This window comes from Protopterus annectens, chromosome 10.part0 (genome assembly GCF_019279795.1).
Source record: "Protopterus annectens isolate FY-2018-M chromosome 10.part0, PAN1.0, whole genome shotgun sequence".
Lineage (NCBI taxonomy): Eukaryota > Metazoa > Chordata > Ceratodontiformes > Protopteridae > Protopterus > Protopterus annectens.
In genome coordinates, this window is record NC_056744.1 from 1,678,958,232 (window position 1) to 1,678,976,695 (window position 18,464).

Here is an 18,464-nt window from a genome sequence, read left to right on the forward strand (position 1 = left end):
TTAATGTGTGTACATATAGGATGACGAAGACCTCATGAGGACCTATGAGACTGGGGAACCTGTCTGTGATACTGATAGGATCATGTGGATTGATAACATTTTGGAATGGTTGTGGTGAACCTGTGGGATCAGTGGAAATAATCTGTGTTGCACATCATCCCACGTGGGTCTATGGGGACTGGGAAACTGATCTATAATGCTGTAATGCATGTGATCCCATGTGGGCCTATGGGGACTGAGGAAGTGATCTATAATGCTGTAATACATGTGATCCCAAATGGGCCTGTAGGGACTGGGGAACTGATCTATAATGCTGTAATGCATGTGATCTCATGTGGGTCTCTGGGGACCGAGGAAGTGATCTATAATGGTGTAATACATGTGATCCCATGTGGGCCTATTGGGACTGAGGAAGTGATCTATAATGTTGTAATACATATGATCCCATATGGGCATGTAGGGACTGGGGAACTGATCTATAATGCTGTAATTCACATGATCCTATGTGGGAGTGTGGGGACTGGGGAACTGATCTATGATGCACCCGATCCCGTGTGGGCCTGTGGGGACTAGGGGAACTGGTCTGTGATGCACCATATTCTGTGTGGGACTATGGGACCAAAAAATTACTTTGATGTACAATAATGTATGTAGACCCGTGGGACCAGGGGAACTGATCTGTGATACACCATATCTTATGTGGGCATATGGGACTGTAGAATTACTCTGTGATGTACAATAATCCGTGTTGACCAATGGGACTGGGGGAACTAATCTGTGATGCACCATATCGTGTGTGGGCCTATGGGACCAAAGAATTACTCTGTGATGTACAATAATCCATGTAGACCTGTGGAATAGGAGGTACTGATCTGTGATGCACCATATCCTATGTGGGCCTATAAGACTGAAGAATTACTCAGTCCCATAGGCCTGCATCAGGGACAGAGGAACCATTGTGTGATGCACAACAATTTTATGTGGGTCTATGGAACTGGGAAAACTGAAATGATGCACGATATACTGTGAGGGCCTAAGTGACTGAGGAACTACTCTGTGATGTACAATAATCTGTGTAAACCTGTGGGAACTGATCTGTGATCCTCAACAACTTATGTGGACTTACAGAATCAGGGAGAATGGGTCTGTGATGCATAATAACCTGTGTGGGTCTATGGGATTGCGGAGCTGATCTGTGATGCAGAAAGATTTATGTGGGTTAGAAGGTTATGGAAATAAAATGTGAAGCTTAATACTCATAAATCTGAGGGATTTAACTGTTTACATCTGTGATGCAAAAGTGGTCTTTATGGGTCTACAATGAGAAGCAAATCTGTGTTGCAAAACTTCCTGTGTGGTATTTTGGATTTGGTGCAAACTACTTCTGTATGTGTATGGACCAAGGAAGACATCTAGAATGGGGATAGAAGATAATTTGTGAGAATCTATGGGTTCACAGTGAGTACATATGTAATGCAGAATGACTTGTGTAAACCTATGGGGTTGGAAAACAGACTTTTTATAGCACCCAGGGTTTACTTTCTACTGAAGTGCACTGCAGTCCAAATGGGAGGTAAAATCTGCGACATCATAACATGTTTGTTAGCTGCATTTAAGCAAAGATTACTGCAGCTATCAAAAACTGTTTTGGAAAAAAAAATGATCACTTTTATTTGCCAGTAACTGGTAAAGTACAGATAAGAGTAAGCTTTTTCAACACAACAATCTACATCCGAACAATGATAAAAATATATTTTAACATTCGACTTTATACATTTTGTGGCATAACATGCCTGTTCTGTGCACGACTGCCCTAACATATTCAGTGATGTGCTCATTAACAGTACATTACTAAATTATCCCTGCAGACTTGGTATACTTCCATGAAAAAAAAATCTGCTTGTGTGACTCATATAATTATTTAATGTACTACCTTATACATATCAGGTGTTAAAAAATATCTGTTAAGCAGTCTTTGAAATGCCTCCAGACATATCAAAAGTATAGTCTCCCTAACCCTTGGCAGTTCAGAATAGTTCCACTTCCAGTTCATTTCCTAGACACCATGAGAAAATAGTATGGCATAACCAACTAACTTCGTACAGTTTACCAGTAAAATATATGTACAATAACATTAGCTTAAAAATAACACAAGACAGACTAAAAAATGCACCAGATGCCCCTTGGCATTTTCCATTAATTTTCTGCATTTCAGACATCGATAACTAATAATTTGTCTTGCTTACTTGTATGTCTCGAATTTTTTTCTCTTGCTGGGTTTGTAAGTATTTAAGATCTTTTGCTTTGGATTCTAGAGATGTTAGAGTGGTTTTCAGCTTGACCTGTGGAAATAAAGAATAAATAAATAAATAAGACCATATATAAACCAACTTTTAAGATCCCAACTCTACAAACTACTCCAACACCACACATTTACTCCCCTTGCAGTAGACTTCACAAAAAAAACTCCTCCTACAACCTAAGACACTATTAAAAAGCCACACCAATCTTAACACCCCCAAAACCAATAGCACTGCAGATGCTTTCACCTCCCAGGCACCTATGCTTTGGCAAGCTCTTCCCATCGACATTAAGGAAATGCTTATTCCAAATTCTGTATGTAAAAAGAAAAGTCTAGCAAAGCTAGAATTTCCACTGTGTGATACCTTAAACATCTTGAAATCAGAGGCAACATGGGATGTGCGTAAGTTAACCTTTAAGGATATCAGGTGTTTCAGCTAAATGGTATTTCTGAATGTCCATGACTTTTTTCTTTTACTTTTAAGTCTTTTTATGGACAATTTCAGGCCAATAAAGCCAATCCCCTCTAGCTGTGTTCGTGCATGTTTCTGCCTTCTTATGACATCATCAGCACAGTATAAGTGGAATGTTTGACTTTTGGAAACACGGCGTAGTCATACCCAACTGATATCCATAAACCTAAGGGTATCTACAGAATATCCCAAATAACAAACTGAAGCAATGACTAAAAAAGGTCACACAGGAAAACCAATTGATTAAAAACACACACACAAAAAAAATCTAGCAAAGCCTCCTGAATCCACATGTTGCATGTCCACAACTTATTGGCTTGAAATTGTCCATAAAAAGACTTAAAAGAAAAAAAGACATGGACATTCATAAATGCCATTTAGGTGAAACACCTGATATCCTTAAAGGGTAACTTAAATCCCATGTTGCCTCTGATTCAAGAGGTTTAAGGTATCACACAGTGGAAATATTAGCTTTGCTAGATTTTTCTTTTTGTGTTTTTAACCAATTGTTTTTTTGTGTGTGACCTTTTTACTCATTGTTTTAAATTCAGTATGTAACTCAAAAAAGTACCTCTGCATCCAAGTGAAATGATCCTGCTTCAACACAAAACATGTCATATAACCTATCTCATGTCATATAACCTGTCTACTTTCTGAGCCTTTTCTCCTTTCTCGAGATTCACTGAAGACTGGCCCACTTTAAAAGCTAATGTATATACTGTACATTATACTCTGCCTGATTGTACATTGCACTGTGGTTATTCACTAGAATGTATATACTCTCTCTGTAATTAGTCAAAACTATTCTGTTATTGCTTACATTTCTGTATTTTTTGTTTGTGAAATGTTTTGCGTTTCACCTGGGCTGAGCTTGGAAGTGGCCAATATTGATCAGTATACTACCCTAGTAAACAAATTATATATATATAGGTCCTCTTGACATTCAAAATACTGAAGCCAAAATCTTGAAAGTTTAAAATACTGAAAACTCAAAATACCGAATTTCATAATATTGAGAAAACAGAGTACACCAACACTTACAAATAAGAAAACATATTACTCTTCTCCAACTATTAGCAGGGGGCAAGCTCCCCTGCACCCCCCACTCCCCCTGCAACTTAAATACATCAACTCCGAGATTGCACTCTACAGAAGAAAATGGCCAACATACCATTACGTGCTTCATGACTGCCTGTTGTAACCTTAGTCATGTTCCCTTTTAATTTGCTATACAACACAACTCATCTTAGTGTAGTAAAGTGAGATCTTGGAGTTGATATATTTAAGTAGCAAGGGTGGGGGGTGCAGGGGGGCTTGCCCCTGAGTAAACTAATATGCTTCGTCTTTTATTTGTTTCTCTATGTACTTCTGGTGGCATATAGTAAGTGTTAGTATCCTGTAGTTTTTTCAGTATTATGAAATTCAGTTATTTTGAGTTTTAGTATTTTGAACTTTCAAGATTTTGGCTTCAGTACTTTGAATTTCAAGATTTAGAAGCAGACCCATATATATATATATATATATATATATATATATATACACATATATACATATATATATATATGTATATATATATATATATATATATATATATATATATATACACATATATATATATATATATATATGTATATATATATATACACATATATATATATATATATATATATATATATATATATAGATAGATGCATTAATTAATTAATTAATTGATTAATTAATTAATTAATTAATGTACATGACAAAATTGAGGTTTGTAAAAGTACTATGATCACTTCTCATAGAAGGGCCACTCAAACACCAAGAGGACTACTATACCTACTATCGTTGGTCAGAAAGAAGATTTAGAGTATCGGCCATATAGACACTACTGTGTATTCGAAGACCTGCTAGTGTAGTGACAGAGATGACAAACCATTAGTATTTTATGAACTATAAAACACAGGATGAACACAACCTTAAATCTTACACAGAGGGATAAAGCCAGAGAATGGGACAAGCCTTTGTCCTACAATTAAAACAAAAAGGGAACTACCGAAAAGCAGAGCTTGAGTGCAATCCTAGTCAGAAACAGATTTAGGCAGCTGATAAGGGCCCCATGGATACCACACAATCCATTGCATTACCTGACAGATTAAGCTGTTTATTCTAAACAACAGCATCTGGATTTCCTCTGTAGCATGCTTAACAATGACCTATGCCTGGCATAAACAGATTAACCAAGAAGAGCTATTTAAAGCATCTACAACCACTTTTGGAAAAACAAATGTTGTTACATTACATTACATGCAGACCAGCTCATCCTCAAAAAATCAAACTTTAGCTACCTCAGTCATTTCCTAAAAACTGCTGCTTCTTTGGGATATATTAACTCCAGTGATGTGTTACACATTTCTGTCATAATCCCCTATTCCATCCATCCATTTATATATATCTATAGTGGATATAAAAATTGTACACACCCCTGTTAAAATGCCAGGTTTTTGTGATACAAAAAAATGACACCACAATAAATCATTTCAAAACTTTTCCCACCTTTAATGTGACCTATAACCTGTACAATTCAATTGAAAAACAAACAAATCTGTTAGGGGGAAATATAAAAAATGAAAAAACATACAGTAAGCTGGCTGCATAAGCGTGCTCACCCTTAAACTAATACTTTGTTGAAGCACCTTTTGATTTAATTACACCATTCAGACTTCTTGGGTACACACCTGCCATCAATTAAAGAGACTCTGATTAACCCCAAATAAAGTTCAGCTGTCCTAGTAGGATTTTCCTGACATTTACTCAGTTGCCTGTTCTAGCGAAAGACACGGTTCGCACAGAGCTTACAAAGCATCAACAGGCTCTCATTGTTTAAAGGCATCAGTCAGGAGAAGGGTGCAAAAAAATTTCCACAGCATTGGATATACCATGGAACGCAGTGAAGACAATCATCAAAAATTGGAGAAAATATAGGACAACAGTTATGTTGCAAAGTACTGGACATCCCTCCAACACTGATGAAAAGCAAGACAAAAACTGGTCAGGGAGGCTGCCAAGAGACCTACAGCAACACTGAAGGAGCTGCAGGAATTTCTGGTAAGTACTGGTTGTGTACTACATGTGACAACAATCTCCCATATTCTCCATATGTCTGGGTTATGGGGTTGGGTTGCAAGACGGAAGCCTTTTCTTACACAGAAAAACATCCAGGCCCAGATAAAATTTGCAAAACAATACATACAAGACTACCAAAAGCATGTGGGAAAATGTGTTATGGTCTGATGAGACCAAGGTTGAACTTTTTGGCCACAATTCCAAAAGGTATGTTTGGCGCAAATACACACCCCACTTTGCATCACCAAAAGAACACCATCTCCATGATGAAGCATGGTGGTGGCAGTATCATGCTTTGGGGGTGCTTTTCTTCAGCTAGATATGGGGCTATAGTCAAGGTTGAGGGATTTATGAACAGTTCCAAATACCAGTCACTTTTGTCCCAAAACCTTCAGGCATCTTCTAGAAAGCTGAAGATGAAGAGGAATTTCACCTTTTAACATGACAATGACCCCAAGCATACATCCAAATCAACAAAAGAATGGCTTCACCAGAAGAAAATTAAAGTTTTGGGAATGGCCCAGCCAGAGCCCAGACCTACATCCAATAGAAAATCTGGGTTGGGGGGGTGACCTGAAGAGGGCTGTGCACAAGAGATGCCCACGCAATCTGACAGATTTGGAGCGCTTTTGCAAGGAAGAGTGGGCAAATATTGCCAAGTCAAGATGTGCCATGCTGACAGAGTCCTACCAAAGAAGACTGAATGCTGTAATTAAATTATATATATATATATATATATATATATATATATATATATATATATATATATACTTGGCTATTGGCCCTAGGGCCTATGTACCTAGCCAAAAATGTACCCTGACTTTTGCCACCTAAGAAAATTATTTTCCTGTGCCCCTGTCGAGCCTAGCCAAAAATGTACCTAGCCAAAAATGTACCCTGACTTTTGCCACCTAAGAAAATTATTTTCCTGTGCCCCTGTCGAGCAGAGTCACAGAAGTGATCCCTGGGGGTGAATTTCCTATTTCCCATCCAATCATCAAGATTTTTCTTCTGAGGAGCTCTGTTTGACATAAATAGGTAGTCTGTTCCAGAGTATGGAAAGTCTCTGGGACAGGAATCTATCCCTTCAGCATGTTCTGTTTATTGTGGTGACAAGGTTTAGGTCCCTAGAGCGTGTAACTCGGAGGAATTGGGATTTCTTTAAGTGGAGCATGTCCAACAGCTCTGGGTTTGACATAGCTCTGTATGTTAGGCAGAGATTGCCTCTGAGTAGGCGATATGCGACGGAGTAAAGCTGGAGTTTTAGACAGTCTGCGTAGGGCATCTGTTTGAGGCCAGTAATTCTCTTTGTGAAGTATTTCTGTGGCCTTTCCAGTTGTTGTAGATGTCTTGTGAGGTACATACCAAAAGGGGCGTTGTACTCTATGATGGGTCTAATGGGTGATGAGTAGAGGGGAACAATGACCTTTTTTTTTCTGGATGAAAAACCTTTTGTGATGAGGTGAGCCACATAGAAGGATTTCCTGACCACTGTGGTGATGTGATTATCAAAGGAGAGACTACTGTCCACCTGTGTCCCAAGGTCTCATCACATTTTTGGCATTAAGTAGACTACCAGCTATGCGGTAGTCCATGGGTACAGAGTTTTTACCAAAGGGGATGACAATACACTTTTTGGCATTGAGCTTCAGGCCATGGCTTTGACACCAGGTATCTGTCTCAGTGAGGCCCTTTTGTAGTTTGTCCACATCGTTAGGAGTTTTGATTATGGCTCCTAGTTTGCAGTCATCTGCAGACTTTGTTAGCCAAAGACCTTCTGTGTTAGCCTGTACTTCAGAGAAGTAGATACCAAACAGGAGAGGACCCAGGACTGAACCCTGTGGTACTCCACTTGTCACTGTTCTGAAGTCGGATTTGGAGTCTGCTACTTTCACAGTGTGGGTTCTATCCATGAGCCAGTTGGCAACCCATCTTGTGACATAGGGATTTATACCTAGTGTAGTGAGCTTATCTATAATTCCAGAGTGGGGGATGGTGTTGAAAGCCTTGGCGAGATCTAGATAAGCTGTGTGAACCACATCTATGGCTTTGGTGACTGCTTCAAAGAAGTCAATCAGGTTTAGGAGACATGATCTGCCTTTTACAAATCCGAACTGGGTAGGGTCCAGAGTTTGGAGATTACCAATGTCTTTGTTTAGGAGTTCTATGATGATACATTCCATGGCCTTGCAGACCAAGCTCGTCAGGCTAAGGGGGCGGTAGTTCCCGGGGTTCGTTCTGGCTCCCCCCTTTGTGGAGTGGAATAACCATCGCAGTGCGCCATTCAGTGGGCACAAAGCCTGACGTGAGGCTATGATTGAACATGGTACTTAGGTAGGGCGCCAGTTCATTCTGTAGTTCATGTAGAAAGCAGCCTGGGATATTGTCAGGTCCCATGGATGCTGTGTTCTTGGCTTTGAAGAGTGTTTTTTACCCGTGCAGCCATGATTACAGGAACTTTGTATTCTTCTGGTATAGAGATGGGCCCTCTAGGGGGTGAGAGGGGGGTAAAGTTAGCACTGAACCTATCTGCCAGGATGTTGGCAATATCAGTTGGTTCTGTATATTTAGTGCCATTGTGCTGTAACTCAGAGCAGATCTGAGTGTTGGCATTGAAATTCTTGACATAGCTATAGAATGCTTTGTGGTTATGTATGGATATATATATATATATATATATATATATATATATATATATATATATATATATATATCTTTACTGAGGTAGTGCATTGATTACAGCTGACCATTTTCAGACAAAGCCCTGAAGGATACATCATAATAAGTACACAAATAACAACAAGGCAGAATAATACAAGCCTTCTGAAAGTAAACTACAGTAGTTTTACATAATAAAAACTTTGTTGTTGGAGGAATGTACAGTATTTACAGTCATGAAGATAAAAGGCCTAAAGAATGAATGTTGGAGTATCCAGGTTGAGTTAATCAAATAGAATACCTAGTAGAAGACAAACCTTTGTAAGCAGGACATGAGTGGGTTTAACACCGTACATATTAAATGTACACAAACCCAATAAAAGAGCCGGCCAGTGTCTCTACTCCTATGACACAACTAAACTATGGAATAATTTACCATGCAATATTACCAGTATAGATAATACCAAAAAAGTTCAAGCTTTTACTGAAAAAAAACACCTACTGAACTCATGGATCTGCCCATGCCCTACAACAAATATCTAACCCCCACCTTCTTATTTTTTTTTGTCTCTCTCCCTCTCACTATACCCTCCTAATTCCCCTACTAACTTTTTTCTCTCCTTTCACCCCCTCATATCTTCCCCTCTGTGTCTACATTTCCCTTCCAACTAATTCCTAACTTAACACATACAAAATCTACCTAGCAAGTTATTCTTACATTTAAATATCACTTTTACTTCTGTTCTCCTTTCACTTCACTAATTTTCCTTTATATTTTCCTTAAGATTAACACCTTCTTCTCTGAAACAAGCAAACGTCTGAGCTTTCTCCAGTGCCTATCATCTGACCTATTTGTTATATGTTGTAAAACTTTATGTGATGTTAATTTTTTCTATCCAAAATGTTAATTTATATGTATTTTTTCTACCTCCTATTGTACCTCATGCATCTATCCAATGTTTTTTTTTTTAATTTGAGGTTACATGTTTTACTGCTGTTGTCAGTTTTTCTAATCAGTGTTGGAGCTTTTCACCATGGGTCTCCCGGTACCAAATATATATATATATATATATATACTGCGGTAGCGTTGTCACCTCACAGTAAGACGTTGTCCTGTTCGACGTCTTCTGTATGGAGACATGCGTGAATGGGCATACCTTCATTGAAAGTTGTGCGTCAGGGCTGGCAACTCTGCATGTAAAAATCTACTGCCAATCATTAGCGGACCGGAGTTCCATTGTGGCGACCCCTAACTGGGAAAAGCCGAAAGACAACAACATGTGTGTGTGTGTGTGTGTGTGTGTGTGTGTGTGTGTGTGTGTGTGTGTGTGTGTGTGTGTGTGTGTATGTATATATATATATATATATATATATATATATATATATATATATATATATATATATATATATACTACTTTATGAATATGATATTGTTTTCCTCTCTGTTTAGTTTCTCCAAATATTTTGGGTTTCTAATACCATGATGGGAATGGACCCCATTCTTAAGTCAAAGTATGATTAAAGTTCATGAAATTAGTATTGTTTCAATCGCTGATGTCAGCCAGAAGTGCTCCTTGCAGCACCCACAATGTGCCCAGTAATGACTCCTTCTGCAGTTCGTACAGAGTTATGTGCTAGTAAAATATCTGAATATCATTGTAGATGATTTTTTATAAGACCCATTGCTCCTACTACTATTAGAACTGTCTGGGTATCTTTCTTCCACATTGCTCTTGTTTCCGCCTGCAAATCCTGATAGTTTATGACTTTGTGTCTCTCTCTGTGCACAAGACACTGTAGCCACTGGGTGTAGCAATTTCAGTGACCAGTTCTACTTTTGTCTTCTTTTCATGGGCCACTATATCTGGTTTTCTTGCATGTCTTTTGAACTATTGGTAATGGGTGATAAAATGTGATGTAGACCTTCATTTTCTATGATGCTTTGTGGCTCATGTTTCCAGTGTTTTTCAGCCACTTCAGTACCATAATGTTTGCACAATCCCCAGTGCAACAGTCTTGCTACATTATTATGCCTTTCAGTACACAGTTATTCTGCCATTAGTATATCACAACCAGTAACAAGGTGTGCGACTGTTTCCAATTCTGTTTTACAAAACCTACATTTGTCTGTTTGTCCCACATGTTCAATGGACTTTGTAAACCAACATGTATGCAGCCCACTGTCTTGGGCCACTAATATTAACATTTCACCTTTTGGTTTGAATTTGCCTCTCCTTAACCATTCCTGCATTCAGTCAACATGAGGTTCTTCCAGGAGTTTTCTATACCTGCAACTATATTTATCCATTTTCCACATTTCTTTAATTATCTGTTTTTATGCCCTATAGTCTTTTCTTTAGTTTTTTTTTTTTTTTTTGGGGGGGGGGGCATTTGGTTGCTGCCTGATTTTTATCTACTTCTGGCTTGATTTCCATTCCTGTTTAACACTGATATGCTTCTGCTAAACTAAGCGGAGAAGTCATTTTAGATTTGTTCTCCTCATATTTCAAAACTTTCGCTATGTTTGGGTCTTATGAGGTTAGCACATATGTGTGCAGTCTCATGATTGCAGATCTATACGTATTATCAGTTTCAAGGAGGCCCATTTCTCCTTTGGAACGGGGAATATATAATCTTGGTATGCACTGATTTTTATAAATCATGTGATGAGCACGAAGCATCCTTCTTATTTTCCTGTCTAATCTATCAAACATATTTTGGTGCCAGTCAATCACTCCAAAACTGTATGTTAGGATAGGAAGAGCAAATTGGTTTATAGCTTGGATTTTGTTCTTACATGTCAACCCTGTTTTCATAGGTTAATAGGTTCATAGGTTAGTACTAAGCTAACTGTCCTTGCGAGCCATTTAAGCTTAGCCAATTACCCCTTGAGACTCGAACCCTGCACCATGTGTTTGTAAGGCAAACACCTTAACCATTAGGCCACCCTCCCAACTCCATGGTCAGGATTAATTTAAGTCTTCTTTTATTCTTCTTCTTCAATTACATATATACTTTCCCTACCTCTCCCCCTTCCAAACCATTATCCAATCACTTGCTCAACTCAGTCACATTCTTTTCCCACCCAATCACAGACATCATGTGGTTCATCACTTTCAAAGCTAACCACACCTCCATTTAATATACACTTCATTCTGCCATCTCTAATTAAGCAATCTAATCTCTCTCACTTCACTTCCAATCTACACTATAACTTTCTATATGATTGACTTTAATTCTTCACTATTATCAACATCTACCTTCACTCAGTATTTACTCTCTGTATCCACCATGTCTGTCATCACTACTTCTATTCCTCTTTTACTCCCACTTGCCCTAGTCCTTTGTCTTTATTACACCTAACATCATTATGCATATTTTATACAACAGCCTCCACAACATCTATGCAATCCTTATCTTTGTCTAGCTATTCAGATATTTCCCCAAGCCTTTATGGTCTTGACACACATTTACACACCAAATATAAATTACAAAAACTACCTATAAACACCATACCTCTCACTAATCTTTCAAAAAAAAAAGCAGCTAACCCTTACAATCTGACGTCTGCCAATGTGGAGACATCCACCCAAACCCAGGACCTAACCCTTTCACTGGTAACTCTGCCAGCTCATATAAAATACTAAATATCAGAATCCTCACTAAATATCATAACCCTCAATCTCCAAAGTGTTAGGAACAAAATATCAGAATTCCATGCCTGGATAACTCTCAATAAACCAGATATGCTGCAACTTAAACTTGGCTGAAACCCTATATAAAAGATACTGAATTCCTCCCCCCAGGCTATAGCTAAGGGCTGATAGACCTCGTAAAAAAGGAGGAGGCATTGCAATACTGTATCCGGGCACCTTCTCCATTGTACCTTACTCCACCTCTATTCCAAAATTTTCCACAGCTGATACACGAATATATTTTTTTAAATGAATAACTCTAAGAACCTCTGCATCGTAGGCATATATATCACCCCAGGCAACAACATTCCTCTCTGAGAACCAATTCTTGCCTGGGTATCAAATAATATAAAAAAATGAAACAATTATCCTGGGAGATGTAAACATAAACTGGCTAGATATCTCAAATCAGTCTTGGTCATCTAACATCAGCCTCTGTAACTTTACAAAATTATTAATTGACATTACCAGACCCAACAGGGACAAAAACAGAAGTTCAATACTGGAGTGGATACTAGTCTCTAACCCAAACAAAATTTCAGAAGCAGGCACACTTTCTTACAGCATCAGTGACCACCTCCCTGCCTATATCTTACGTAAGTATACACCAACACCATGTCAGAGTTAATATAAACAAACTAGAAACCTCATCAATTTCAACCCTACAATCCTAAACGAAACCTTAAGAAACATCAGCTGGAGTAGACTAAACGTCCTTCCACTTGATGAAGCAGTAGAATTCTTCAATTCTACCTTCCTGGGTACCTTAAACAGACTTGCCCTAGTAAGACAAAAAGAGTAAAAATGAATCATGCCATCTGGCTCTCCACATCTACCAAACAAATCATGGTTGCCAGGGACAAAGCATGGAAAAAATGGCGTAGATCAAAGAATCCTTCTGACCTCCAACAATTTAGACAGCTACAAAATCAAGCAAAGCACCTATTTATAAATGACAAAAAAAGAACATTATTTCAGCCTCCAAAAGAACTATAAACAAAACCCCCCAAAAATTTTGGACTTCCATTTTATCTCTGCTAAACCCTGGCACCAAAAACAAACCGTGCCCACATCCAGACTAAACACCTAGCGAAATGGCTGTACTCTTCAACACACATTTCATCAATACTATATCCAGCTTTGCTGCTACCTTTAACCAGCTGCAATACTAATACTTCTCCACCAAATTCCTCCTCACAAAATGCTACTACTTCCTCTCTACCCGCCTTTTCTTTCTCCCTTATACCTACTGCTACTATCACAAAACTACTTCTTAAGCTGAAACCTGGCACTAGCGCTCTTGACCACATACCCCCTGAATATCTTCTATTGTCTGCTAAGGCCATTGCTTACCCCATCAGCATACTTCTTAGTAGATCTATCCAGGAATCCTACATACATAATATCTGGAAGAAAGCATACATTGTTCCCCTCCATAAAGGTGGCAACAACACAGACATCTCCAATTTTCAACCTATCGCCATTTTCTACCCCCTCTCTGAAATTCTGGAAAAATGTATCCACAATCAACTTCTAGACTACCTCCTTCAAAATCAACTCCTCTCTCTAACTCAACATGTATTTAGGCCAGGTCACAGCACAACTATCACTCTCATATCATTCATGGACACAGTCAATCGAGCTCGAGATGTTGGCAAAACTGTATCCTCACTCTTTCTTGACCTTTCTAAGGCCTTTGATACCATCTCCCACCCTTTATGTCTCTCCAAACTCTCTAAGGTAGGTATCTCCCCCCACTAACTACTTAATAAATACGCAAAAATCCACTAAATGGTACAACTCTTTCTCCTCATTCCTCGACACATCCACCAGCATTCCCTGAGGCTCCATTTTAGGACCTCTTCTCATTAGTATCTTCATCAATGACTTTCACTCCACTCTTACTATTGGATCAATAATAAAATATGCTGATGGCTCAACCATTATCTGCTATACCTACTCTATTACTGAACTTCTGCAAATAACCCAAAATTCCTTTACTACTACTGAATCCTGGATGACCAATGATCATCTTTCTCTAAACCCCAACTGCTGCTATTTACCCCCAAGAAAAGCACTCCCATAAATAAGACAGATTTAATCATATACTCCAAAAACATGACCACTATAGAGGTAGTTTCTCACACAAAGCTACTAGGAGTCATCTTGGATGAAAACCTTTCTTTTCACCTCCATTTTCATAGCAATATCAAAAAAACACACCAAAACCTAGGCACCCTTTACAGCCATAAAATTTTTAACAGCTCAACTAAGCAAACCCTTGCTTCAACCTTTCTCCTACCTTCTCTGCTATATGGTGCTCCACTCCTCACCAATATTCAGTCTTCCCTGAAAACTAAGCTTGAGTTGAGTCCTGTTACAATAAATTTGCCAAGTCTGTATCCAATGCAAAACATTCCTCCCACCACTGCTCTTCGTTACACTCTCAATTAGTTTGAGCTCCCACATCAACTAACATACCTTCAGTTAATCACAGCACATAAAATTATTTATAATCCCTCAGAATGTCCAGCCATCTCTTCTATACTAACTCACCATCACCCAACTAGATCACTCAGATCCAAAAACCAACTTCTCCAGGTTGAAAAACCTTAACTCCCAGCTGGTCACATGCTTTATTCTTTCTCTATTACTAAACTAAGGAATGCTCTACCATTGCCTATTATATCCATAAGTAATGTTTCCTCCTTCAAAATATCTCTCAAGACTACATCTCTCCACTCTCTGGCTTTGCACATCCATCAATTCCCACTCTCCTAAAACCTGACCCTCCATACTTAAGTTATGTTCATCTCTAGCAACTTCATCCCTCCTTCTAACCCTCCTTACTAATAAAGTCTACATCTACTAAAAGTTTCATCTACCTCTACCAAATGGTTACTCCAGCTCAAAAGTCATACCTCACAGAATTGATTATCCTAGACTTTCAAGATAGTATGAATTGTATTGAATTGAATTGCACTGTTCAATCTACTATATGTACCTTGAGCTTATTTCTCTGCATCGTATAATCTTGTATTATATTGTATACTACAGTGCATTTGTATGTTTACTATCAGAATTCTGACGCTTATATTGTCGACACCACTACAGCGAACGCCAAGGGTGGAATGGTGACAATGTCGAAAACGACATTGTCAAAGTACAAATCTCGCTCTATCTCGACCCATGTTAAAGCCCGTTTGGAGGTCGAATTCGAGATGTACTTTCAGCAATGTCAGAATTCAACACTGTCACTTTCGTGCTTAGGAATCGGAGATACCGGCTTTCGACCGAATGCAGTTCAGAATTATAATAGTAAACCGTATTTGTACTATGCCTTTTGTTTTTACTCACTGTTTTTGTCATTATGTGCTGTCGAACTAATTTGACCTGTGAAGCTATTATCTCCGAAACTCCACTGACAATGTGTGCTGCTTGGCCCAGTGGGCTTTCCTGGTAAACATATGCCAATAAATAAATAAATTAATCTAAAGTATTCCTTACTAAGTTTTATTTGCATTTGTTTATGTTTTATTGTTGAACCTTCATCAATTCCCAAATATTTATAGACTCCCTCTTGCTCAGTTTCTTTTATATCACATTCTTGTCCCAAACTGATGTTTTCTTGGTGCTGCACATTTCCTGCTTTAAAGGTTGCTTTTGCACATTTATGAAGATCAAATGGCATTCTTATATTTATGTATGTATGTACTGACATTTGTTGACTGGGAAAGTCCACTGGGCTTGGGACCCATTTTCAGTGGAGGCCCGGGGAGAAAAGTTCCAAGTTACATGAAAATCATTACATGAATTTGTAAGGAAACAATTATTTATAAAGCAAGTGAAATAATATAGAAAACTATCTAAAGAGTGCCTATGTTGTAAAAAGGCACAATACAATAACAATGGAAGATCAGCATGTAGGAAAATTAAACAGTTAGACATATTTAACAATATAGCTCAATTTTTTGTTGGGGGGTAGGAAAAGGGAAAGGTGAGTGTAGTGGGAAGGTAGAATTAGAGAGTTAAACTTAAAGGCAGGATAGATATTGTTAGAATCTTATAGCTAGGTGGTGGGAATATGTAGATTATAGGTGGTATGTATTTAATGGTAGTATTAAAAGTAGAAAGTGACAGAAGATAAAGTATGTTAAGATAGTTGTATAGACGTGTACAGTAGGATAATAAAGGTTAGGGATAACTCATATGGCATAATATATACACAAGTATATTTGCTATGTGAAACAGTTTTGCTAGATTAAAGATGCTGTGGATATGTGTTGCATGTGCAGTTGGGCTTTCAGTGAGATGATGTTTAAGTTTTCTTTTAAAGGAGATTATGTTGTCTAATTCTGTAACTGATGACGGGAGGGCGTTCAACTGCTTAGTTATGGAATGGGAATAGAGGCAGCTACCTACTCTTTTACTAGGTTTTGATACTTTAAGTAAGTGTTTGTTGTTAGAGCGTAGATTTTTGGATGGGACGTAAGGTTCAATGATATTTTTCAGGGGAAGGGCAAAACTCGGGTTTATAAATGAGTTTAAGGGCAAAGGTAAAGTGTGTGTAATGTAGGTGATGTGCAAATTCTAGCCAGTTTAGTTCCCTATTGGCCTGGCAATGGTGGGTGCGATTTGGTTGGGCTGATGCAAATTTTGCAATCTTATAATAACAGGACTGCAGTTTGTGCTACAAAGAGTTGTTGATATTGGTCAAGATAGGATTTCCATAGAGTAAGGTTAGAAGAAGACGACTTTTTGAAAGTTTTATTTGGATGGATTTGTCTAAGTATTGTTGGTTTCTGTAAAGTTTGCCTAATTTGGAGTGAGTGTTTTTTATTGCATTACTAATTTGCAAGTCAAAGCTAAGTTTGCTATCAGTAGTAATTCCAAGCAGTTTGGCCTGATTTGCTTACTCTATTTGGGTTTTGTTTATGGAGAATATAGTAAAGTCTGTGGGAACAGGTTTAGATGCAAATATGAGTAGTTTAGATTTACTGGGGTTAAGTAATAGCAGTGATTGGTTTTGCCATAGTTCTATGGATGTAAAGGCTTTTTGTGTTACCTTTTGGAGGTCAGAGAAGATATTGGAGGTACAGATTACAGTTGAATTATCTGCATATTGTATGGTAGTACAGTCAGAGGAAACTTTATGTAGATCATTTATAAAAATGGTGAATAGTAGGGTTCCAAAAATTAACCCCTGGGGCATTCCTATGTTATTTGGAAGAAAGCTAGAGAGGTTATTCTGCTATTTTATGGATTGCTGTCTGTTTTCCAAGTAATTAGTGAACCAGGTTAGGGTGGCATCAGAGCATCCTAGTGAGTGGAGTTGCGTAAGTTTGATGTGGGAGACTGTGTCGAATGCTTTTGAGAGGTCCAGTAACAGGACTGATGTAAGCAGGTTACTATCTAGGGTGTTATAGATGAAATTTGTAAAGGAGACTAGGGTAGTAATGGTACTGTGGGATGGTCAAAAACCATGTTGTGAAGGGGATAGTAGGTTGTTGCTGGTTAGATATTCAACCAGTTGTTTGTGGATGCATTTTTCCATTATTTTAGATAGAGGGGACAGTATGGAAATGGGTCTAAAATTAGACAGGTCATGAGGGTTTCCACCTTTATGAAGTGGAGTGATTATTGATTTTTTTTCTAGAGTTGGGGGACTGTGTGTTCTGCAAGTGATCGGTTCATAAGAATACTTACTGGGAAACCTATTGCCTTAGCACTGATTTTGAGGTATTTTGGTGGGAGATTATCAGCGGATAAGGTGCCTGGTTTCAATTTGCCAAGTAATGTTTGTATTTGAGAGACTGCTACAGGTTGGAAGTTAAAGGATGGTATGGAGCTGATATTGCCTTGAGGTTGAGGTATGGTGGATGGGATAATGGGGGTTGGGGTATTGCCTGCATTTATTAATGTAAAGATAATATCAATAAAGTTTTTATTAAATAGTTTAGTGATTTCAACTGGGCTTTTGTCTGGAAATGGAGGTGGGTTTTGGGTGCTGCCAGGATTTAGTAATGCATTGACAGATTTCCAGAAAAGTCTGGGATTATTACTGTGGGTGGTTATTTGTTGAGAGAAGTAAGTCTTTTTGTCCTGATTAATGGCCTGTTTTGCTTTGCTTCTAAGTATTTTGAAGGTGGTTTCACTGGGTGGGGGTCTTATCTTTTCTCCATTTGTGCCATGCTCAGTCTCTATTAACCAGTAGTGGTTTGGTTGACTTAGA

The 18,464-nt window shown here is 38.3% G+C and overlaps 1 protein-coding gene across 1 annotated transcript in view; it reads right to left on the reverse strand.

Moving 5' to 3' along the window:
- The window catches only part of LOC122813891 (zinc finger protein 436-like), a 107,999-nt gene that overhangs the window by 39,316 nt on the left and 50,219 nt on the right, over positions 1-18,464 (reverse strand). Inside the window, exon 2 of the mRNA XM_044086434.1 lies at positions 2,247-2,342. Within this exon, the coding sequence (XP_043942369.1) occupies positions 2,247-2,342 (96 nt within the window). The remainder of the gene's footprint in view (positions 1-2,246; positions 2,343-18,464) is intronic.